Here is a 25,236-nt window from a genome sequence, read left to right on the forward strand (position 1 = left end):
CATTCTCCGACCCTCTGGGGGGTCGGAGAATGACGCCCCATGTCTCTAATTAAGTACTCCACAGGGAACCCTCAATTTTTAATATAAATTTTAGAGTACCCAATTCTTTTTTTTTCCAATTAAGGGTCAATTCTCACGTGGCCAATCCACCTACCCTGCACATCTTTTTGGGCTGTGGGGGGGGGTGAGACCCACGCAGACACTGGAGAATGTGCAAACTTCACCAGGTGACCCCGTGGCCGGGACTGAACCCGGGTCCTCGGCGCCGTGAGGCAGCAGTCCTAACCACTGTGCCACCATGCTGCCCTTACAGGGAACCCTCTTAATCCAAACAAAAATCCACTAGCCCAAGCTTTTACAATGTTTTAATTTCACCTCTAGCTCTCAAAAGCTTTCAAACCAGGATTCTTTAAAAACACTACTGCAGCAGTCACACATATACACGAACTCAAACTTTTAACCCTTACTGCACAAAATACATAGAATACAATACATCTGAATCCCTAGATTGCTCATAATTCTTTCCTTGGATATGTTGTCATTGGCAAGGCCAGCATTTGTTCCCATCTAGTTGTCCTGGAACTGAATGGCCTACTAAGCCATTTTGGAGGGCAGTTAAGAGCAACCACGTTGCTGTGGATCTGGCATCACATGTAGGCCAGACCGGGTGAGGACGACAGATTTCCTTCCCTAAAAAGGACATCAGTGAACCAGATAGATTTTTACAACAACCCATGATAGTCGTCACGGTCACAGTTACGGAGACTAGCTTTCAATTCCAGATTTATTAATTGAATTGAAATTCCACCAGCTCCCTTGGTCAGTTTTGAACCCTGCCCCCCCCCAAGGCGTTAGCCTGGGCCACTAGCCCAGTGACATTACCTGTGTTGCCAACTCCCATCTCACTCCACCACCATCAAATAACAATTGTGTTACAAGGCTGATTTCAGAAAACTTTACGCCAATGGGGGGGGGGGGGGCACATCAATGACTTAATATCAAGTTAGATCTCTACACTACATGTGGCTCAGTCATCAACAACACTCATTTGTAAGAGGCCCCACCAGCCACTCTGGTCAATTGCCTTTTCTGTTCAAATAGAGAAAAAAAACGTGCATTTAACTCACTACTTCCTGAAAGATCAAAAGACAGCAACTCGTGTTGAAAATATCCTGTGAATTTCAGCACATAGCCAGAGATAGTGGGAAGCATTGAAGCTGAAAGAATACTAAGAAAATCTGGTATATTGTGCTGCTTTGGCACAACTCCTCGTTGTCACTAGTAACTCAATATTCAATTACATGAATGCACTGCATTGTGTGCAAGGCATGCAGCAGTCTCAAGAGATATTCACACATCAGTCCATAACCTTGATCAGCCCACATATCACAGATAAATTATTAAAAAGAAACAATCTTCACAGTTGGCAATACTCATATGCATGGGAGTATGCTGGAAACTAATTGTTAACACCACAAAGAAGAAACTAAGTTTCCTAATGGTCTGAGCAAAGGCAGAGCTTGGCATGACATCAAGATATACAGACTGGAGACCTCGGTTCAGCTCCTCACCTCTGCCAGAAGCTTATTTTGTTCAGTCAGGACAAAGCAAACGGTTCACCGCGCGCGGTTAGGCTGGAAGAGGGGTGAAGAAAAAAAAACATGGTCAGGTTTTGTCATGTATTCTGATGGGAAAGTGGATGTGGTTATTGGCCGAAGACCACCAATCAGCAACTGGGCTCCCACAGGAAAGTTGCCGGTATTCTTAAAGCCATATTCCAATCCAAGAGGCAAGAAGGGGGGAACCCAAAATGTGTATTTTCTGAAGCAAGATTCTGCTTCATCATTTATTTGCAGCTACTTCATTCCATTGTTCTGTTCAACCACTGTTAATAATGAACAAGGCTCCCAGCAACACATCGCGAAGCAGTCATCAGCGGCTTCTTTGATCAGTGTCAGATTAAGGGACATCTACACCCGTGAACCAGCTCTTAACACTGACATGAACTAACTGCAGTTCCCTTTATCCTGATGCCCAGAATTGCACATTAATAAAAACTAGGGGCGTGATTCTCCCCACCCCCCCACGCCGGGTGGGAGAATTGCTGGGGCGCCGCGCGAATCGAGCCACGCTGCCCCGACCCCCGCACACGATTCTCCCACCCCACTCCCCCCGAAACCAACGGCGCGCGATTCGCGCTGGGCGCTCGGAGAATCGGCGTCCACCCCTGGTCGCTGCCGGCGGGCATTCTGCGGGAACGCTGTGGGGCGGCCCTTTGGGGGCCTCCGATGGGGTCTGGCCTGCAATCGAGGCCCACTGATCGACAGGCTGGCCTCTCCACCCCCGGGCCTACCTCCTTCCCGCGCGCGGCCCCAGAACACCGGCGCCATGTTGGTGAGGGGCCGGCGCGCGCAAGACGTTCCCCGCGCATGCACAGGATGGCGCGGCCCAACTGCGAATAGGTCGTGCCCGGCCCTGTTCGTGCCGTCGTGAAATGCGACGCCATTCACAACAGCGCGGGCACTTATTCCCGGGAGCGGAGAATCCCGCCTAACATCTTAGATTCTGCAGATTTTTTAAAAAGGAGTCAAAGTTAATAGTTTAAAATGACAGCTCAGCGGTTCAGAAATTACGTTTTAAGTACATGAACTGCGGGGCAGCAAGATGGCGCAGTCGATTACACTACTGCCTCACGGCGCCGAGATCCCAGGTTCGATCCCGGCTCTGGGTCGCTGTCCGTGTGGAGTTTGCACATTCTCCCCGTGTTTGCGGGGTTTTGCCCCCACAACCCAAAGATGTGCAGGGTAGGTGAATTGACCATGTTAAATTTCCCCTGAATTGGAAAAAATTAATTGGATACTCTTAAAAAAAAAAAATTAAAGTACATTAACTGCTCTATGGTATCTTGGAATCCAAACCACCAGCAGGAAAGTGGCTTCAATGCTTTTTCCTGTAACATTTGATCCTTCAACACAAGAAATTTTGGGGGGGGGGGGGGGGGGGGGGGGGTGTGGAATGATCAAGACAGCACATACCTCTTTCTTATATGAATGTTTTCCATTCCTTCTGCAAGATGACAGATAGTCCATGGAATCTATTAGGATCGTGGCCCTGACAATATTCTGCCTGAAGTGCTTGAAGGCCTGTGCTCTCGAACTCACCATACCCCTTGCTAAGTTGTTCCAGTACAGCGAAAAGCTGACACCTACCCAAGAATGTGGCAAATTGTCCCATGATGTGGTGCTGACCTCAAAAAGCAGGACAAATTCATCCCTGCCTTCAGCCTGTACCAATTCATCAGGAACGTGACAGACTTTGGTAGTTCTGTGAAACAGCGCTTGCCAACAACCAGCTCATTGATGATCAAACGTTTGGCCAAAGAGGCAGGTTTTTAAGGAGTTCATTATATGGAAGAAAGCAAGGTAGAGATGTGGAGGATATTCAGGAACTTAAAGCCTACGCAGCTGGACATAGGCAACTGAAGGCACAACCACAGTTGGAGTACTTAAAATTGTGGATGCTCAGGAAGCCAGAATTAGTGGAGCTCGGATATCTCAGTTGTGGGGCGTGAGGAGATTACAAAGATAGAAGCGGTGTTGAGGTTCCTTAAAAAGACATGCGCCTTAATGGTTTCTTGGGCAGTAGCAACCAACAGACTTTTCCCCACGTGTGCGTACCTGAACAGGTGTGTGGCAGCTGATGTGTCGGAAGCCCAGCACATTCACAGCTGAATCAAATCCTGTTCTTAACCATTCCAGCAAAGGTCGTTCACTATAAATAGGGGCAAGATGATAATGTGCTGAGAGACTGCTAGATCACTTGCGGTGCCTTCTTTCAGTTGGGACACTAAACCGAGATTGTAGCTGCACATTAAAGGTTGATATAAGATTTCATGAACAGGGGGGATCCCCCAGTCAAAGAATATCCCTCAAGGATAACGTAATTCATTAAGATAGAAATGGGGCAGCACGGTGGCACAGTGGTTAGCACTGCTGCCTCACAGCACAGTCCGTGTGGAGTTTGCACATTCTCCCCTTGTTTGCGTGGGTCTCCCCACCCCCACAACCCAAAGATGTGCAGGGTAGGTGAATCGGCCACGCTACATTTCCCCTTAATTGGAGGAAAAGAATTAATTAGGTACTTCAATTATTTTTTAAAAGGTAGAAATGACAACGGCATACCCAGCCCCACGACCCTGCAAACCTACTTACTAACATTTGGGGGTTTGTACCAGAATTGGGAGAGGTGTCTCATAGACGAGTCAAGCAACAGCCAACGGACTGATGGAATCACGCCTTACAGAAAACGTTCCAGAAACCACTATCACCAACCCTGGTTATGTCCTGTCCCACCAGCTGGACAAATCCAGCAGAGGTGGCAGCACAGTGGTATAGTCAGAAGTTGCCTGGGAGTCCTCAACATCGACTCTTGAGGGCAGCACGGTGGCACAGTGGTTAGCACTGCTGTCTCACGGCGCCGAGGTCCCAGGTTCGATCCCGGCTCTGGGTCACTGTCCCTGTGGAGTTTGCACATTCTCCCAGTGTTTGCGTGGGTTTCACTCCCACAACCCAAAGATGTGCAGGGTAGGTGGATTGGCCACGCTAAATTGTCCCTTAATTGGGAAAAATTAATTTGGTACTCTAAATTTATTTTTTTTAAATTGACTCTGGGCCCCACGAAGTCTCAGGTTTCAGGTCAAACATAGGCAAGGAAACCTCCTGCTGATGACCACGAACAGTCCATCCTCAGCTGATGAATCAGTACTCCTCCATGTTGAACATCACTTGGAGAAGGCACTGAGGGAGGCAAGGGGAATCTGGATAGGGACTTCAATGTCCATTACCAAGGGTGGCTCAGGAGTCAGAGGATCCCCTCCTTTGTGTTGTGTGACACCACCATCGTACTAAATGGGATAGATTAAGAACAGATCTAGTAACTCAAGACTGGGCATCCATGAAGCGCTGTGCACCATCAGCAGCAACAGAACTGTACTCAACCACAATCTGTAACCTCATGGCCCAGCATATACGCCACTTTACCATTACCACCAAGCCAAGGGATCAACCCTGCTTCAAAGAAGAGGCAGTCGGGCATGTCAGGAGCAACACCAGGCGTACCGAAAAATTAGGTGTCAACCTGGTGAAGCTACAACACAGGATTACTTGCACGTCAAACTACATAAGCAGCAAGTGATAGACAGAGCTAAGCAATCCCACAACCAACAAATTAGATCTAAGCTCTGCAGTGCTGCCACATCCAGCGGTGAACGGTGGTGGACAATTTAACAACTCACTGGAGGGAGCAAGCTCCACAAATATCCCAATGATGGGGCAGCACAATACATCAGTGCAAAATACAGGGCCCTTGATATCAAGAGAGCATTTAAAAAAAAAAAAATTCAGATCGATTGGCACCCCTTCCACAAACATCCACTCCCTCCACCACCAACGCACAGGAGCAGCGTGTGTACCATTTACAAGGACACACTGCAAGAACTCACCACGGCTCCTTAGGCAACACCTTCCAAACCCACAACCATTTAGGACAAGGGCTCCATGAGTGATTGCATGAAAAACTTTATTGTAACTGCTAAATATTAAATTTTAAACTTCACCCCAAAAAGAACTGCTTACAATTTACACCTGAAACACTACTCATTTCCCGTTAAACCAGAAGAAACACACAAGTCTCAATCTATCTTACTGTGAAAGTATTGTGGACTCAGCATCAGGCCGATCAGAAGCAACACCTCTCTCCAAAGTTCCTCCACCAACTGCCTCTCTATTGCTTTCTAAATGTCTCTCTTGCCTACCTTGGCTCCACCCAGCAATGACCTCATCTCCCCAAGCTGAAAAACAACTTATCTCTGCAGGCTGCAAAGCACATTAATTCCTCAGGGACTTCCCCAGGCGAACCACTATACATTAGCCCAGAGTGAAAAGCACATTCTTTTGTCAATTTCATTGGCTGCAGCTAAAAGCACCCAGGCCCTGCAGAACAGATTTTTTTTTTTTTTAAAACACATTCTATCAACATGCTTTCAACTCTCAAATTGCCCACTGCATTTAGAATTTTCCCTAACATTTTCTAAAAGGCACATATAGGCAACAATTGCTGGCCTCGCAAGCAAGCCACCCAGTTGGCTCGATGTAGCAAGTGATTCTGAATGTCAGCAGCACAAATTTGACTCTGCTCCAGCGGAGGTAGACTTAGGACCTACCTCTTTTCCCTGTCCTTAAGAGAGGAAGGCAATGGCAAACCACCACTGACAAAAACTGCCGAGAAAACCAGCACAGGATGAAGTAAAGAGTCAAACATATGTCTTTGAATAGAGTGCTCACAAATGAACGAATTAAAGATCCTGCTGTGCACAAATTGGTTGCCCTATCTACACACATCACAGGAACATGTGCAGGCCATTCAGCCCCCTCAGGTCTACTCCACCTCCAACTAAATCAAGGTTGATCATCTACCTCAATTGCCATTTTCCCCGCTCCAACTCCACACCCCTTCATGTCATTAGAATGCAGAAATCTAGTAATCTCGGTCTTGAACATAATCAAAGATTGACCTTCCACAACACTCTGGGACGAAAAATTCCAAAGATTCTCTACCGAGTGAAGAAATCCCTGCTCATCGCAGTCCTAAATGGTTTGCCATTTTCTTATTCGGAGGAAATATTTTGGCATGTCCTGAAAGTGTCATATAAAAGCGAGTTGCTCTATTTTCATTGGTTAGATCATGGTTAAGAATATTGCACCCAGCTTCTCAAGAGTCTCGGCCAGGGAGAGATTACAGAGAAGATTCACCAAGGTGAGACCAGAGAGGGGAAACAGAGCTCTTCTTCAGCAGGAGGGAGAAGTTTAAACAAAATCCGAAGCAGGTAGTTTCAAAATGACTGAATGTTTTTGATATAGTAAGTACAGTAGATACCTCAAGTGAAGAACTTGAGGGCACAAGTTTAAGATAAAAGAACAAAGGCGGAGATTGAGAGTATATGGTCAATTCATTATTAGGCAAGGGTTTACTTGGACAGGCAACGGTCACCAAAACTTCACAGCACCAGGGTTCCAGGTTCGATTCCCGGCTAGGTCACTGTCTGTGTGGAGTCTGCACGTTCTCCCAGTGTCTGCGGGGGTTTCCTCCGGGTGCTCCGGTTTCCTCCCACAAGTCCTGAAAGACGCGCTGTTAGGTAATTTGGACATTCTGAATTCTCCTTCGGTGTACCTGAACAGGCGCCGGAATGTGGCGACTAGAGTAACTCCATTGCAGTGTTAATGTAAGCCTACTTGTGACAATAAAGATTATATTAAAAATGGTGGTGGAAGCAAAAATCCATAATGGCTTTGGAAAGAAAATGGAAGTGGAAGAAGCAAAATTCAAGAACAACCGGCATCAGCACAATGGGCTGAATAGTTTCTTTCTTATGAGGTAAAATTCATGTGATTTTAAAACAGGAATTCAGTCATATTATTTTTGCTTCTCTCTCCCTAGCCTGGTAGGGTGCATCCAATTGCCACAATCAGCTCTTTGGGCACATTTTTTACATCAGTGTTTGTTTAGTCAAATCACAAGAAAATTATTTATTCATCACTCCAAGATTCTGGATAAAGGGGGCTGATTTAATTTAAAATGTCGACAGAAAACAGAGTACTCGGCAATAGCCATTTAGGACCACGCCCCGCATTGGGTGGACTTGGGAGTTGTGGGAGAGGAGAGGGACCAGCCGCCCGATATGGCGCTTGGAGATGGGGCTGTTGGCGGACGAGGAGGTGAGCGAGCGGGTCCGAGGAAGTAGAGAGAGGTACTTGGAGACCAACGACAACGGGGAGGTCCAAGTGGGGATGGTATGCGAGGCACTGAAGGCGGTGGTGAGGGGAGAGTTGATCTCCATTAGGGTCCACAAGGAGCGGAGGAGCGGGGGGGAGAGGGAGAGGCTGGTGGGGGAGATGGTGAGGGTAGACAGGAGGTATGCGGAAGAACCTGAGGAAGGATTGTTGAGGAAGAGGCGCAGCCTCCAGGCCGAATTCGACCTGGTGACCACCAGGAAGGCGGAGGTGCAGTGGAGGAAGGCCCAGGGGGCGGTCTACGAGTATGGGGAAAAGGCAAGCCGGATGCTGGCGCATCAGCTTCGGAAGCGGGACGCAGCTAGGAGATTGGGGGAGTTAAGGACAGGGGAGGGAGCGTGGCGCAGAGTGGGTTGGCATCAATGGGGTCTTCAGGGACTTCTACGAGGAATTGTACCGATCCGAGCCCCCACAGGAGGAGGGAGGGATGGGCCGTTTCCTGGACCAATTGAGGTTTCCAAAGGTGGAAGAGGGACTGGTGGCGGGACTGGGGTCCCCGATTGGGCTGGAGGAGCTGATCAAAGGGATAGGAAGCATGCAGGCGGGGAAGGCACTGGGGCCGGATGGTTTCCCGGTCGAGTTCTATAAAAAATATATGGACCTGTTGGGCCCGCTGTTAGTTAGGATCTTCAATGAGGCAAGGGATGGGGGGGGGGGGGCTTTACCCCCGACGATGTCCCGGGCACTGATCTCCTTGATCCTGAAGCGGGACAAAGATCCCCTGCAGTGTGGGTCTTACAGTCCGATTTTGGTGCTAAACGTAGATGCCAAGGTGCTGGCGAAGGTCTTAGCCACGAGGATTGAGGATTGTGTGCCGCAGATCATCCATGAAGGCCAGACGGGGTTTGTGAAGGGGAGACAGTTGAACACGAATGTGCGGAGGCTTTTGAACGTTATCATGATGCCGGCGAGGGAGGCGGAGGCGGAGATAGTGGTGGCGATGGACGCTGAGAAAGCTTTGATAGGGTAGAGTGGGGGTACCTGTGGGAGGTGCTGAAGAGGTTCGGGTTTTGGAGGGGTTTGCCAGGTGGGTTAGGCTGTTGTATGAGGTCCCGATGGCGAGTGTGGCCACAAATAGGAGGAGGTCCGAGTACTTTCGGTTGCACCGAGGAACGAGACAGGGGTGTCCCCTGTCCCCCCTGCTCTTCGCACTGGCGATTGAACCCCTGAGAGCACTGAGAGAGTCGAGGAACTGGAGGGGGTTGGTGCGGGGTGGGGAGGAGCATAGGGTGTCGCTTTCTGCGGACGACCTGCTGCTGTATGTGGAGGACCCGGTGGAGGAATGCCAGAGGTAATGAGGTTCCTTAGGGAATTCGGGGACTTTTCGGGGTACAAGCTCAATATGGGGAAGAGCGAGCGGTTCGTAGTTCAGCGAGGGGGATTGGCGAGCTCCCACTAAAAAGGGCGGAGAGGAGCTTCAGATATTTGGGGGTCCAGGTGGTCAGGAGAGGAGCTGGGGGGCCCTGCATAGGCTTAACTTTACAAGGCTGGTGGAGCAAATGGAGGAGTAGTTCAAGAGGTGGGACGTGCTGCCGCTGTCCCTGGCGGGTAGGGTGCAGTCAATCAAAATGACGGTGCTCCCAAGGTTTTCGTTCCTGTTCCAGTGCCTCCCAGTGTTTATCCCGAAGGCTTTTTTCAGGCAGGTTAACAGGAGTATAATGGGGTTTGTGTGGACGCGAGGGACTCCGAGGGTGAGAAGGGTGTGCCTGGAGCGGAGTAGAGATAGGGGGGGGCTGGCGCTGCCCAACCTCTGTGGGTACTACTGGGCCGCCAATGTGACAATGGTGTGCAAGTGGGTGATGGAGGGGGAGGGGGCTGCATGGAAGAGGCTGGAGACGGCGTCCTGCGTGGGTACGAGTCCGGGGGCGCTGGCAACGGCGCCGCTGCCGCTCCCTCCAAGGAGGTATACCATGAGCCCGGTGGTGATGGCGGCCCTCAAAATTTGGGGGCAGTGGAGGCAGCATAGGGGGGGAAGTTAGGGCCTCGACGTGGACCCCATTACAGGGGAACCACCAGTTCGCCCCAGGAAGAACAGGTGGAGGGTTTTTGGGGTGGCACAGGGCAGGGATACGAAAGTTGGGGGACCTGTTTGTGGACGGGAAGTTCGCGAGCTTGGGTGAGCTGGAGGAGAAGTACGGGCTCCCCCCCGGGGAACACCTTCAGGTACTTATAGGTAAGGGCGTTTGCCAGACGGCAGGTGGTGGAATTCCCACGGCTACTGCCACACACAGTACAGGACAGGGTGCTCTCGGGGGGGTGGGTGGGAGTGGGGAAGATCTCGGAAACTTACCAGGTGATGCAGGAGGAGGAAGAGGCCTCGGTGGTGGAGTTGAAAGGTAAGTGGGAGGAGGAGTTGGGAGAGGAGATCGAAGAGGGAACATGGGCAGATGCCCTAGGGAGGGTAAACTCTTCCTCTTTGTGCGCGAGTCTCAGCCTCATACAGTTTAAGGTGCTGCACAGGGCACACATGACCGGGACAAGGATGAGCAGGTTCTTTGGGGGTGAGGACAGGTGTGTTAGGTGCTCAGGGAGCCCAGCAAATCACACCCATATGTTCTGGGCATGCCCAGCGTGGAGGAATTTTGGAAGGGCGCAGCGAGGACGGTGTCAAGGGTGGTAGGATCCAGGGTCAAACCGGGCTGGGGGCTCGCAATATTTGGGGTGGCAGAGGAGCCGGGAGTGCAGGAGGCGAAAGAGGCTGGAATTCTGGCCTTTGCATCCCTGGTAGCCCGGCGAAGGATTCTCCTTCAGTGGAAAGATACGAGGCCCCCAAGCGTGGAATCCTGGATCAGCGATATGGCAGGGTTCATTAAATTGGAGAGGGTGAAATTCGCCTTGAGAGGGTTGGTACAAGGGTTCTTTAGGCAGTGGCAACCGTTCTTAAGACTTTCTGGCAGAACAATAGACATTGGTCAATGGCAGCAGCAGCTCGGGGGGCGGGGGGGGGGTTACTTTATTTTTGTTTATGTTATTTACACTGGAAGGGTCTGAGGGGGTGTATACACCTGTTGTCTTTAGTCGGGGTGTTAATGTTAATTTATTATTTAGGTACGGGGGGGGGGGGGGGGGGGGGGGGGGTTGCAGGGTTGCTTTTTAGATTGTGTTTTGTACTTAACCCTGTTGGGTTCTTTTTTCTTTCTCATTTTGTTACTGATATTTTATGAAAACCTTTAATAAAAATTATTTATTAAAAAAAGTCGACCGAATAACCTGAAATTCAAACTCAACACTTGCCCCCCGTGAAGTAAAAACTTGTAATTATTTGGCACCTTTCAAACCTCAGGATGTCCCAAAGCACATGAGCTGAAAAGGCCAATCCCGGACAGCCAGGATCTGCCAAAGTTCCACACATGAAGCTTCCAAGTGTCGTTTTCGGCATTGGCACCTGTTGGCATGCCACGGGTCACCATGGAGATGTATGCCAGCCCACAGGAGGCCTCGCTATTTTCCTCTGTTGTCAGGCTGGTGCAACATGGTTTCGGTATTTTTTAAGCAGAGGCAGCTTTGTTGACTGGAAATGATCACATACCCAAGGACTTTCTGTATGGTGAGTTAACCTGAGCCAGACAGAGTTGAATGCCTCAAGTTCCACTTGGCGATGAAAGCATGACTTGGAAGGCCCTAAACATCGATTCTCATACTTGGGAGCCACTAGATGATGACACAAATAAATGAGGACACCTCCTGAGGACTAACATGTAGCACCACCATGACCAGAGGCTACAGCGGCTTGGCAACAGGTGGCACCACCAAAAACAATGACCCACAACGACTCCTAGAGTTTCATATGCAGCACTTATGGCAGAACCTGGCTCTCAAGGATTGGCTTCTTCCGCCTTCAGGAAAGCTGCGCCATTTAAAACACCCCACATGAAACGGATTGTTTGCTCTGTAAGCATCACCATTTGTAAATGGAGAGATGCTGATCTTTGAAATGTAATCCCATTGTAATTTAGTAAAAGCAGTAGCCCATCCCGTACAAAGTAAGGTACTGCAAACAGCAATGTAATACTGCACAGGTAATCTGTTTAGTGATGTTGGTAGAGGGATAGAGGGATAAATACTGGGCAGGACACAGGGCAGTACTCCCCAGCTTTATTCAAGATAGGCAGCGGGATAAATATTGGCCAGGACACAGGGCCGAACTCCCACCTTTGTTCAAGATCGTACCCCAGACTTTTTTCTGTTGCAGAGATCCGAGGGGAAGTTTAATGTCTCGTCAAAAGACAGGACCCGTTACAGGACAACACTCCACTGGGGTTCCCGCTTAGATTGTGTTCAAGTCTCTGGAGTGAAACGTGAACCCACAATCTGCTCACTGAAGAACAGAGAGGGGTACTGGACCCACTGAGTCACAGTTTATAATTGACAATTTTGAAGTTTCTGCTTCGCAGCCACTGACATCCTAGCTCTGGGGTTGAGTCTTGAGCCAAAACTGAAGGAGAGTCACAGAATAACGTAGCACAGGAGGAGGCCACTTAATTCAGCATGGTTTTGCCACTTCTACGAAAGAGCTTTCAATTAGCCATTTTATTTCCACTTCACGTAGTGTATCTAATTTCTCTTTTGGAAGTTACTACTGAATCTGCTTCCACGATCTTTTCAGGCAATTCATCCCAGATCACAACTCGCTGCCTTAAAAAAAATGGTTTCTTCATGTTGTCCAACCTGGCTCCAGAGGGGAGTAGCCCAAGGCCCCACCACATGGTTTATTGTAATTAAGTTATCTTCTTTCAGAGTATTTGGACCTTGACTTGATATCACAATGGCACAAACCCTTTTCAAAACAGCTGCTGTTTACACTATTTATGTACTATTTGAGCCCAGAATTGACTCCATGGGCCGAATGTCCTCCTTTTCTGCCATAATGACTCTATAACAGTAGAGCTCTCCATATTCAGCCAATCGAGATCTTCCTCCTGGGTCTGATTGTCAGGCAGTTAGTATAAATAAGGCATCGTCATCTACAGTGCAGACGAGGCCTTTTCGGCTTCGGCATGCCACAAGTACAATGGGCCCCAATAGCCTTCCTTCTGTGTTGTAAGATTCTATTTTAAGATTGCTGGCTCCAATGTAACCAATTTTCCCTTTATTCAATCGTTAATTATGCATGTCAGATGCTACACGTGTCATCAGAGCTAGTCCTTGCATGGGGAGGGGTGGGGGGTGGTTTGAGAAATACAGGGGGCCAAGAAAAGTTCAATTGAAGAGTTAGTGGCAATTTGACTGAGCCACATTCAACCAGTTGAGTTCACAAATAAAAAGAAAATTGACAAAATAACCAACAGGAAGATGGAGTGACTTTTCTATTCACATTTCAACCTCAAATGTCACAGTCAGGATGAGACATGTTCACATTCAGCATTGAAACAAACAAACACGCGCGCACAGAAATGACTGTCCTTTCTTTCAGTGCCTGCCAAGCACATTCAGGCCCTGCAATTAAGTATGACTCTGATCCTGTGCATCCACACCCAGTTTCTTCTCCTCTCCCCTCCAAGTGACAATTAGTAACCCCGGGGGAGGAGTGGGTAGCAATAAACAGATCAAGGTGAAGATATTCCTCATGGTGGATCACACAAAGCATTTTCTTCCATCCTAAATCGCCCTCTCCCCCCACCATATACCAGAACATGCTTCTATGTTAAAGACTGTACTCCCAAGTATTGTTTCCTGACATTCCCAACTTTCAGAACACAGGTTTTGTTGATGCATTGCTTCTATGTGCTTCTCTTTGGGATCCAGAAAATTCAAGCCACTGGTAACTCTGCACTGTAAATTCTATGATAATCTATGATAATGTTGGGAAATCCAATGTGGGACTGCAACCGTTTATACCTCCCCGGTTGACTGGGGGGTACTGATGTAAAGTGACTTGCAATATCTCAAGTCAACTGAATTACAGAATTACCCAGAATGTGGCTCCCCCCTGGGTACTTTCCGACAGTCAGTAATCAGCACATTATTCACATCTGCCATCATCATTACAATTAAACCTCAGGCACCTTATTATGCTTAAAATTGATAGGTTAGCTCAGAAAAATCCCCCCCCCCACTTCCAGCACTATGTACACGTTATCTCATGTGCACAAGCAACCTTTGAGATTCTGGGAAGATTTCCCTCCAGCACAGTCCCATTTTCTCCTCCCTGCTGGTTCAGAGTTCAGAACCACGACTGTTGCCCCCCCCCCCCACAACTTTGCTTAACCAGCCATGCTTTCTGTGCCAACCTCACCAATAAGCGTTGCCAAACTATTCAACCACGTGGTGGAAGCCTGGAACTCGAGGCCGGGGGAAGTAGTGGAAGCAAATACAATAGCGACTTTTAAGGGATGTCTTGACAAATACATAAATAGGATGGGAATAGAGGGACATGGTCCCCGTAAGGTCAGGGTTTTTTAGTTCTGACTAGGTATGTCAGCATGGTAGGTGCAGGCTTGGAGGGCCGAAGGCTCTAATTTTGTGAAGCATCACAGGGTGGCACGGCGGTTAGCACTACTGCCTTCCAGCTCCAGGGACCCAGGTTCAATTTTGGCCTCAGGTGACTGTGTGGAGTTTGCACTTTCTCCCCGTGTCTGTGTGGGTTTCCTCCGGGTGCTCCGACTTCCTCCCACAGTCCAAAGATGTGCAGGTTAGGTGGAATGGATTGCTAAATTGCCCCTTCAGTGTCCAAAAGATTAGGTCCAGTTACTGGGATAGGAAGGTGTAGGTTTAAGTTTAAGCAGGGCGCTCTTTCCAAGGGCAGGTGCATACTTGATGGGCCGAATGGCCTCCTATACTGTAAATTCTACGATTACCAACGATCTGAACCCTAATCCTCACTCTCGGGAGCCCACACATCCCCACACACACACACTTTCTGCCCAGAATTACTTATTACTTGTTGGCAAACAGGAGCAAGCCTGCAAGGGACTTATTCTCTTTATCCCGGGAACACTGCAGTCAACTGTGTTAGTTTAATCACAAGCCCAGTTGAAAACAACGAATTTAACAGAGACCAGGTATTGAACCCGTGATCTGGTCTCTCTATTCATTTGTACCACACTGACAATACATTTACCATGTCACACTTCAGGGCAGGTTACAGCAGGTTTGTGAGCAAGCCGAATTGGGTCACCTTCCACCCCCACAATAGTAATGGTAATCACCTTACAGAAACATCACCAGGTATGAATCAGACTGAGCCACTCATATCAAACCTGCTTTTTAAAATCACCAAGTGGCAATTTCTTTCGACAATTTTTATTCGGGAATGCAATGATTTCAGCAGCTTGCTGTTGTCTTACTCCCATGTCAATCCAGTCGCCCACATGAAACCTGCAGCTACTGGAAGCGCCTATTGACAAAGCCTGGGATCAAATACAACCGGATTACAACAGCCCGACGTTGTGGAGGCAGATTCCAGGCAATTGTCCCGATGCACAATTTTTTTTGTTTAAAAAGTCAATCGAAATTTCCCCCCACCACCCCCCCCCCCCCCCAAAGGAGACAATAAATGCTTTATATCCTAATTAGAAAACGCTCCTCTGAGGACAAACATCCTGCTCGCAAACTAACTAAACAAACGATCCGACTTTGCAGCAGATCGTAATCGGGAAGGACTGGGGCTGGATGGAGGTTTAACAATGTGTGCAAAGTAACAGATTGCGCAGGGAAGAGAGGGCTGGGGAGAGGAGAGAGAGAGAGAGAGGCAGGGACAGGGACAGGCAGAGAGGCTCCTGTGGCTAACATTGCAACAAAAGAAAAAAGTAGGAGACAAAATTGCAAGTGCCGGGATCGACTGGATACCTTCGGAGTAATTTAACTCGCAGGGCAAGCAGGAATTCATTCAACACTTACTGTTCAAAAAAGCATCGGAGTTTTTCAAAAGGCATTAAAGCTTATGGGAAGGAGAAATAAAGTCGGTACAACATTCCCCCCCAATCCTAAATCCACTAACAATGAATCCGTTCGCCGTTTAAAACACATTGAAACAAATCCCAAGTCTCAGGATTGCTTTTATTTCAAAGCCCCACGGCACAAAAAAACCTGAGCGTCAAATGCATTTTTTCCTCCCAAGTTTTGCCGGCAGTTTTCCAACTTCCAAACTTGCGAGAGGTTAAAAGTTATTTTTTTTTTCAACAATGCAACGTGAGAACATTAAAAGTCGAATCCCTCTTACCTCTCAGCCATTTTTGTTACATATCGAGGACAAGACTTGTGTTGCTGGCAGCGCCTAGTGAAGGAACCTCCACCCCAGCCTCTGAATAGTGTGGCGGATGTGAAATCTGATCCTGCCGCTCAACAGGAGGAATAACGCTCAAAGGAATGGAAGAGACACAAAGAGCCAACTGCCAGAGAGAGAGAGAGAGATCCAGCAGTGGCCAAGGATTAACCCAGCCACTGCTCCCCTCTGTCGGTGAGGAAGGCTCAGCGCTTCCTAAACCGGGGCGAGCAATGTTGCTCCATTCTGCAACAGGTCTGCCAAAAACTATTCACAAATAGCCAATAATAGCTCCACACACCCATACAGCCAAGAGTCAGCCGGGAGCAGACTGGCCTTTAATCACAAGGGTCAGGGTTGACTTCAAAGTCCCATTCCATTAAGGCTGACTTTCCAGTCCAGTGCTGAAGGAGTGCTGCACTGTCAGAGATGCGGGCCGGAATTCTCCGGCTGTTGCGATTCTCCTTTCCCAGCGGCAGCGCACCCTCGCCCATGGGTTTCCCGGAAACATGGGGTGGCTTCAATGGGAAATCCCATTGACAAACAGCAGGAAGATAGAATCCCGCCAACAGCGAACAGTGCGCCGTTGAGAAATACTCAGCCGGGGGTCGGAGAATCCAGTCCGCGGCACATACATAGAACATGCAGTGCAGAAGGAGGCCATTCAGCCCATCACACCTGCATCGACCGACTTAAGCCCTCACTATCACCCTATCCCCATAACCCAATAACCCCTCCTAACCTTTTTTGGACACTAAGGGCAATTTAGCATGGCCAATCCACCTAACCTGCTCATCTTTGGACTGTAGGAGGAAACCGGAGCACCCGGAGAAAACCCACGCAGACACGGGGAGAACGTGCACACTCCGCACAGACAGTGACCCAGTGGGGAATCGAACCTGAGACCCTGTGAAGCCACAGTGCTAGCCACGTGTGCTACCGTGCTGGTCTTTCAGATGCGGTGTCAAACTGAGGCTCCAGCTTCCCTCTCAGGTGGATGTAAAAGACCCCATGGCAGTGGGTTTATCCCCAGTGTCCTGGCCAATATTTATCCCTCAAACAGCATCGCAGAAGGAAGATTATCTGGTCATTATCACATTGCTGTTTGTGGGAGCTTGCTGTATGCAAATTGGCTGCCACATTTCTCACATCACAACAGTGGCTACATTTCAAAAGTACTTCATTGGCTGGTAAACACTTTAAGATGTCGAGTGGTAATGAAAATCATGATATAAATACAGCATTTTGAACCATATTTGAGTATTGATGCTCGATCAATAACTCCTGAGACGAGATTGGAGACAATTGCAGGCTTTATTGCACTAGATGTTTCCCCCAGCAGCACAGGTACAGAATGCAGCTGCTGGGGAGACTCAGGCTCTTATACTCCGCCTTACTGGGCGGAACCAGCAGACAGGCTTCACCAATGAAAATAGCAGTCTCAGGTACCTCCCACACCAATGGTCTTACAGCATTATTCAGGGTACCGTAATACCCCTAATACAGACTACCACATTCACCCCCTGTTAAAAAAAGACACCGACGGGGGTGGTGGTCTTGCGCTATACAGTGGTAGAGGTGTAGGTTATGGTGGTACCCGGTATACATTAGCACAGTGTTTTGCCTCGTTACATGTCACAACTATTTACAGTAATTATTTACAGTCAGAGTGAAGCAATTAGTCGATCGGGGGCCCTGGTTGTCCTCTGCGATCGTCGTAGCTCCGGCGGTGATGCAGGCGCCGGCTCGGGCATCCGTGGCTCCGGGAGTTGACTTCGGCTTCTTCAGCAGCTTCATCACCCCGAGATGGGACCAGTTGAAGGACCGATCCACCTGGGAAGGGGACGGCTGTGGGGTGCGCCGGTGGGAGGGAGGATGGGGTCAGTATTGGAGGTGTGGGTGAGGATCCAGCGGGCGCCAGATCCCAAAGGCAGACCGTATCCTGTCGGCCATCGGGGTACGCCATGTAGGCGTATTGAGGGTTAGCGTGCAGGAGGTGGACCCTCTTGACCAATGGGTCCGATTTGTGCGTCCGCACGTGTTTGCGGAGCAGGATGGGTCCAGGAGCTGCCAGCCAGGTTGGAACGAGGTCTCGGAGGAGGAATTCCTAGGGACGACAAGGAGACGTTCGTGAGGGGTTTGGTTGGTTGTGGTACACAGCAGTGATCGGATGAAGTGGAGAGCATCCGGGAGGACCTCCTGCCAGCGGGAGACTGGGAGATTACTGGACCGTAGGGCCAGTAAGACGGTCTTCCAGACCGTTCCGTTCTCCCTCTCCACCTGCCGTTTCCCCGGGGGTTGTAACTGGTCGTCCTGCTCGAGGCGATGCCCTTGCTGATCAGGAATTGACGCAGTTCGACGCTCATAAAGGAGGACCCCCTATCGCTGTGTACGTGGGCGAGGAAACCAAACAGCGTGAAGATACTGTGGAGGGCTTTTATGACGGTGGCTGCGGTCATGTCGGGGCAGGGGGTGGCGAATGGGAACCGGGAGTACTCGTCAATCACGTTCTGGAAGTACGTGTTGTGGTCGGTGGAGGGGTGGGGCCCTTTGAAGTCCATACTGAGATGTTCAAAGGGACGGGAAGCCTTTATCAGGTGCGCTTTCTCTGGCCTGTAGAAGTGCGGCTTGCACTCTGCGCAGATTTGGCAATTCCTGGTGGCGGTCCTGACCTCCTCGATGGAGTAGGGCAGGTTTCGGGTCTTAATGAAATGGAAGAATCGAGTGACCCCCGGGTGGCAGAGGACCTCGTGGAGGGCCGCCGAATTTAAAAGTTAAGCTCTGGAGGTTACATTGGAAGTCTAACCCTAGGGGCGTGGCAGCGCAGAGGTGAGGAAGGACGTAGAGCCGGTAATTTTTAAACTCCCTTCCCTGGACCGTGAGGTTCGCTATTCAGAACCCTTTGATCTCTACCGAGTGAGACCTGGAGGCCAGGGAGATTTTTTGGTTGACTGGGTGGATGGGAAGAGAACAGCACGTATTGGGGTGTATGAAGCTCTCCGTGCTGCCAGAGTCGATCAGACAGGATGTTTCATGCCCATTGATGAGCACAATCGTCGTCGCAGTCGAGAGTTCGGGGCTGAGACTGGTCCAGCATCACCGAGGCAAGTCGTGGCAAAATTTGGATGTTTTCCTCGGGTGGTGTTTGGTCATCCGAATCGGGGTCCTGAGAGTCCAGCCAAGATGGCGGCGCCCACTGATCGCACATGGCTGGAGGTGTACAAGATGGCGCCACCCATCTGTCGCACGTGGTCCCCGGGGGACAAGATGGCAGCGCCCGGAGGCCGCACGTGGCCCTGGAGAAGGAAGATGGCAGCGCCCGCTGGCCGTACGTGGCTCGTGGAGAGAGTTGTGGTGGCGGTCCCGGTTCGCCCCCGGAGAGCGCGGCGACCGCCTGGGCCTGGCATACTGCCACAAAATGGCCCTTTTTGCCGCACCCTTTGCAGGTGGAGGAGCGGGCCGGGCAGCACTGCCGGGGGTGATTGGCTTGCCCGCAAAAATAGCAGCGGGGCCCCCCGGGGTTGCCTGGCAGTCTCACAGCACAAGCTTGTGGGGAGATGGGGGATGCATTGGAGTCGGCCGCGGGGGGTTTCCATGCTGCCCAAGGGGCTGCCACGCGGTCAGGGACGTAAGCGCGGGTGTTTCGGCAGGCCACATCCAGGGAGCTAGCAAGGGCCCGTGCCTCCTTGAGGCCTAGTGTCTCTTTCTCCAGCAATCGCTGGCGGATTTGGGAGGACAGCATACCTGCCACGAAAGCGTCCCGGATCAAAAGTTCTGTGTGGTCGCTGGCCAAAACCTGCGGGCAGTCACAGTTCCTCCCTAACACCAGGAGCGCACGGTAGAACTCCTCCAGCGATTCCCCGGAGATTTGTTGCCTCATCGCTAGCAGATGTCGGGCGTAGACCTGGCTTACAGGGTGAATATAGTGTCCTTTTAGCAGGGTCATTGCGGCCTCAAAATCGTCCGCATCCTCGATGAGGGTGTAGATCTCTGGGCTCACCCTCGAGTGGAGAACATGCAGTTTCTGGTCCTCCGTAGGTTCAGTCGTGGCCGTCCTGAGGTACCCTTTGAAGCACGCCAGCCAGTGTTTGAAGGTGGCCGCTGAGTTTGCCGCGTGGGGGCTGAGTTGCAGACACTCTGGCTTGATTCGGAGCTCCATTCTTTAAAATCTAGTGCAATAAATTGATGCTCGATCAATAACTCCTGCGACGAGATTGGAGACAATTGAAGGCTTTATTGCACGAGATGTTTCCCCCAGCAGCGTTGGTATAGAATGCAGCTGCTGGGGAGACTCAGGCTCTTATACTCCGCCTTACTGGGCGGAACCAGCAGGCAGGCTTCACCAATGAAAATAGCAGTCTCAGGTACCTCCCAAACCAATGGTCTTACAGCATTATTCAAGGTACCATAATACCCTTAATACCGACTACCACAAGTATTGCTGAAAAAAAAAGACACATCATAGCTTTTCACCCTGCACTCATCAACATTTCACAAAAGGGGGAGACGGTGGTATTATCATTGGACTAGTAATCAGAAACCCTGGGGACCTGGGTTCGAATCCCACCAGGGCAGATTATTTGAAATCTGCCATCCTTATCTGGCCTACATGTAACTCCAGAAGGTTGCCCTCAGGGCCAATGATGGGCAGCCAGCGAAGCCCCCATGGATGAATAAAAAAACCAATATGTGGGAAAACAACAAATTATACTGTATGAGAGTGCTGATGGGTTGGCAAGGAGGCACTGATGGAGGAGGCATTGCCATGGAGAATACTCCATTGCCATGGAGAATTGGTGACTGACAATTAACTGCCAAGCATTGTTAGATTGGTCAAGCCATTGCCCTTGAACTGAAACTGTTGCAATGCGTGTACATATTATTTCTGTTTACAAAGAATAGGACCCTGTGTATTAATATAAAGTAATGTTGCCATTGTCCCATATGACCATAGGCTGTTTTCCCCTTTGAGGGAGAGGGCTGACGGGTGGTGATTTCAACTGAGGATCACCACACGACAGGCGAGGGGCAAAGTTGAGAAGGCGGGGCCTTCATGAATAACCTCAGCCGGTACAGGAATTGAACCCGCGCCTTGCTCTGTATCACAAACCAGCTGTCTAGTCTGTGGAATCCAACGGAAGAGACGCAGGAACGCATGCTAGGATAGGAATGAACAACGGTTTGTTACGGTATGCTCAAAATCACAAAGCGACAGCTCCTCTCTCGGAAGGACCAGCCTGCCTTTACCTGCACCAAGGTCAGGGTTTTTATAATGTGGACATGCCGGCGTTGGACTGGGGTGAGCACAGTAAGAAGTTTTACAACACCAGGTTTGTTTTGAATCACTAGCTTTCGGAGCATAGCTCCTTCCTCAGGTGAATGGAAGGAGCTTTTATGGAAGGGTTTTTATACTGAGAGGTCCCCCCCTGTTAAGGGGAAACTCCGCCACCAATTACCAGGGTGTTCATACTGAGGTGAAAGGGGGGAAGGGTATAGTGCCCTCAAGGGAGTTGTAACACAGTCAACTGAGCTAAATCGGTGTATTAATATATCCAGCACACACAAATCCACATTGTGAGCCATAAGACATAGAAGCAGAATTAGGCCGCTCAGCCCATCGAGTTTGCTCTGCCATTCAATCAAGGCTAATATTTTTCTCATCCCCATTCTCCTGCCTTCTCCCCATAACCCCTGATCCCCTTATTAATCAAGAACCTATCTATTTCTGTCTTAAAGACACTCAGTGATTTGGCCTCCACAGCCTTCTGCGGCAGAAGGAACTGAAGGCACTGTTGCTAAGTTTGCAGATGATACAAAGATCTGTAGAGGGACAGATAGTATTGAGGAAGCAGGGGGGCTGCAGATGGATTTGGACAGGTGAGGAAAGTGGGCAAAGAAGTGGGAGATGGAATACAATGTGGAAAAGTGTGAGGTTATGCACTTTGGAAGGAGGAACGGAGGCATTGACTATTTGCTAAATGGGGAAATGCTTAGGAAATCAGAAGCACAAAGGGACTTAGGAGTCCTTGTTCACGATTCTTTTAAGGTTAACGTGCAGGTTCAGTCGGCAGTTAGGAAGGCAAATGCAATGTTAGCATTTATATCGAGAGGACTGGAATACAAGACCAGGGATCTACTCCGCACAAACAGTGACCCAAGCTGGGAATCGAACCTGGGACCCTGGCGTTGTTAAGCAACAGTGCCAACTACTGTGCCGCTGTGGCTAACCAGCGTTTTATGTGGTTAGATCATTACATTCCTGCTTTAGCATTTAATATCACAACCGGAAAAGGAAAGTATTCCACATGCTTTCTTGACCACCTTGTCCATCTGTCCTACCACCTTCAAGAACCAGTGGACATGCACAGCAAAGACTTTCACTTCATCAACCCTCTCAATATCTTCCCATTTATTAAGCATTCCTTTGCTTTGTTTGTGCTCCCTAAATGCATCACGTCACATGTTTCCAGATTGAATTCCATTTGGCACTTCTCTGCCCCCTCAACCAAACTATTTATATCATTCAGAAGTCGACAGCTACCAGGGGCTAGTTTAGCACACTGGGCTAAATCGCTGGCTTTTAAAGCAGACCAAGGCAGGCCAGCAGCACGGTTTGATTCCTGTAACAGCCTCCCCGAACAGGCGCCGGAATGTGGCGACTAGGGGCTTTTCACAGTAACTTCATTTGAAGCCTACTTGTGACAACAAGAGATTTTCATTCCATTTCATTCTTCACTACCAACAACATGGCCAATTTCTGTGTCATCTGCAAATATCCCAATCATGCCTCCCTTATTTAAGTCTAAATCATTAATATATACAACAGCAGCAAGGTCTCAACACTGAGCCCTGTGGAACAACACTGGAAACTGTTTTCCAGTTGCAAAAACATCCCCCTTTGTTTCCGGTCACTGAGCCAATTTTGGATCAAGCCTTTTTTGCTTGAGATCTAACTTTTCTGATTAGTCTGCCATGTTAGGGTGGCGCAGTGGTTAGCATTGCTGCCTCATGGCGTAGAGGACTTGGGTTTGATCCCGGTCCCAGGTCACTGTTCATGTGGAATTTGCACTTTCTCCCCATGTCTGTGTGGGTCTCATCCCCACAACCCAAAAAGTAGTGCAAAGTAGGTGGATTGGCCAATGCTAAATTGCCCCTTAATTGGAAAAAATGATTGGGTACGCTAAAAAAAATTTTTTAAGGGCGGCATGGTGGCGCAGTGGTTAGCACTGCTGCCTCACGGCGCCGAGGACCTGGGTTCGATCCCAGCCCCGGGTCACTGTCCCGTGTGGAGTTTGCTCATTCTCTCTGTGTCTGCGTGGGTCCCGCAACCCAAAGATGTGCTGGCTAGGTGAACTGGCCATGCTAAATTGCCCCTTAATTGGAAAAAGATAGTTGGGTACTTTAAATTGTTTTTTAAAATTAATCTGCCACGTCAAATACCTAACTGAAATCCATGTAGACAACGTTCTCTGCACTCCCCTCATCAATTCTCCTTTGGCCACTGGACAAGGTTCCTGGTTCGATCCTGGCCCCAGGTCACTGTCCGTGTGGAGTCTGCATACTTTCCCCGTGTCTGCATGGGTCTCACCCCCACAACCCAAAGATTTTATTATTTTTTTCTTAAATTTAGTGTATCCAATTCATTTTTTTTACAATTAAGGGGCAATTTAGTGTGTTCAATCCACCTACCTTGCACATCTTTGGGTTGTGGGGGTGAAACCCACGCAAACACGGGGAGAATGTGCAAACTCCACACCGACAGTAACCCAGAGCCGGGATCGAACCTGGGACCTCGGCGCCGTGGGGCAACAGGGCCAACCCACTGTGCCACCATGCTGCCCCCACAACCCAAAGATGTGCAGGGTAGGTGGATTGGCCATGCTAAATTGTCCCTTAATTGGAAAAAAATAATTGGGCACTCTCAATTTATTTTTTTTAAAAAGAGCGTATCATCTAAGAAGTTTTCACAGTGGCAGGCAACCATTGGGAGTGTGTAAAGTTGAACAGCTGTTCAGAGCACGCTCACAACCTCAAAATGTCTTCCCAGTCAAATTCAGGCCCATAGAGTTCCGGGAAAGGTGGGCATGGACTTGGGAGTCAACAACACATTGAAGGACTTGAGAAGAAAGAGACATTGAGGGCAGCATGGTGGCGCAGTGGTTAGCACTGCTGCCCCATGGCGCTGAAGTCCCAGGTTCGATCCCGGCTCTGGGTCACTGTCCGTGTGAGGTTTGCACAGTCTCCCCGTGTTTGGGTGGGCTTCCCCCCACAACCCAAAGTTGTGCAGAGTAGATGGATTGGCAACGCTAAATTGCCCCTTAATTGGAAAAAATGAATTGGTCACTCTAAATTTATTTTTTAAAAAGAGACATTGAACTTGAAGCAGTAGTTTTTAAGGATGACGAGTCATGGGTTTTTTTTAGGAGAGGGGTAATGAAAGCAGATTGGAACATAAGAACATAAGAACTAGGAACAGGAGTAGGCCATCTGGCCCCTCGAGCCTGCTCCGCCATTTAATGAGATCATGGCTGATCTTTGTGGACTCAGCTCCACTCTCCGGCCCGTACACCATATCCCCGAATCCCTTTATTCTTTAGAAAGGCATCTATCTTTTTCTTAAAAACGTTTAAAGAAGGAGCCTCAACTGCTTCACTGGGCAAGGAATTCCAGAGATTCACAACCCTTTGGGTGAAGAAGTTCCTCCTACACTCGGTCCTAAATCTACCTCCCCTTATTTTGAGGCTATGCCCCCTAGTTCTGCTTTCCCCGACCAGTGGAAACAACCTGCCCGCATCTATCCTATCTATTCCCTTCATAATTTTATATGTCTCAATAAGATCCCCCCGCATCCTTCTAAACTCCAATGAGTACAGTCCCAGTCTACTCAACCTCTCGTCATAATCTAATCCCCTCAACTCTGGGATCAACCTAGTGAATCTCCTCTGCACTCCCTCCAGTGCCAATATGTCCTTTCTCAGGAAAGGAGACCAAAACTGAACACAATACTCCAGATGCGGCCTCACCAACACCCTATACAATTGCAGCATAACCTCACTAGTCTTGAACTCCATCCCTCTAGCAATGAAAGACAAAACTCGATTAGCCTTCTTAATCACCTGTTGCACCTGCACACCAACTTTTTGCGATTCGTGCACCAGCACACCCAGGTCCCTCTGCACAGCAGCA

At 49.3% G+C, this 25,236-nt stretch overlaps 1 protein-coding gene across 2 annotated transcripts in view; it reads right to left on the reverse strand.

The window, feature by feature from the left end:
- Window positions 1–25,236, reverse strand: part of LOC140428571 (rho GTPase-activating protein 39-like) — a 302,434-nt gene that overhangs the window by 203,126 nt on the left and 74,072 nt on the right. Inside the window, exon 1 of one of the 2 annotated variants that reach the window (XM_072515194.1) lies at window positions 16,009–16,141. The exons of the other annotated variant lie outside the window; for it this stretch is intronic. Coding sequence (XP_072371295.1) covers window positions 16,009–16,019 — 11 coding nt within the window. The 5' untranslated portion in view covers window positions 16,020–16,141. Of the gene's footprint in view, window positions 1–16,008; window positions 16,142–25,236 lie in introns of those variants that run through there. 2 annotated transcript variants of the gene reach the window in all.

Source organism: Scyliorhinus torazame, chromosome 8 (assembly GCF_047496885.1).
Source record: "Scyliorhinus torazame isolate Kashiwa2021f chromosome 8, sScyTor2.1, whole genome shotgun sequence".
Classification (NCBI taxonomy): domain Eukaryota; kingdom Metazoa; phylum Chordata; class Chondrichthyes; order Carcharhiniformes; family Scyliorhinidae; genus Scyliorhinus; species Scyliorhinus torazame.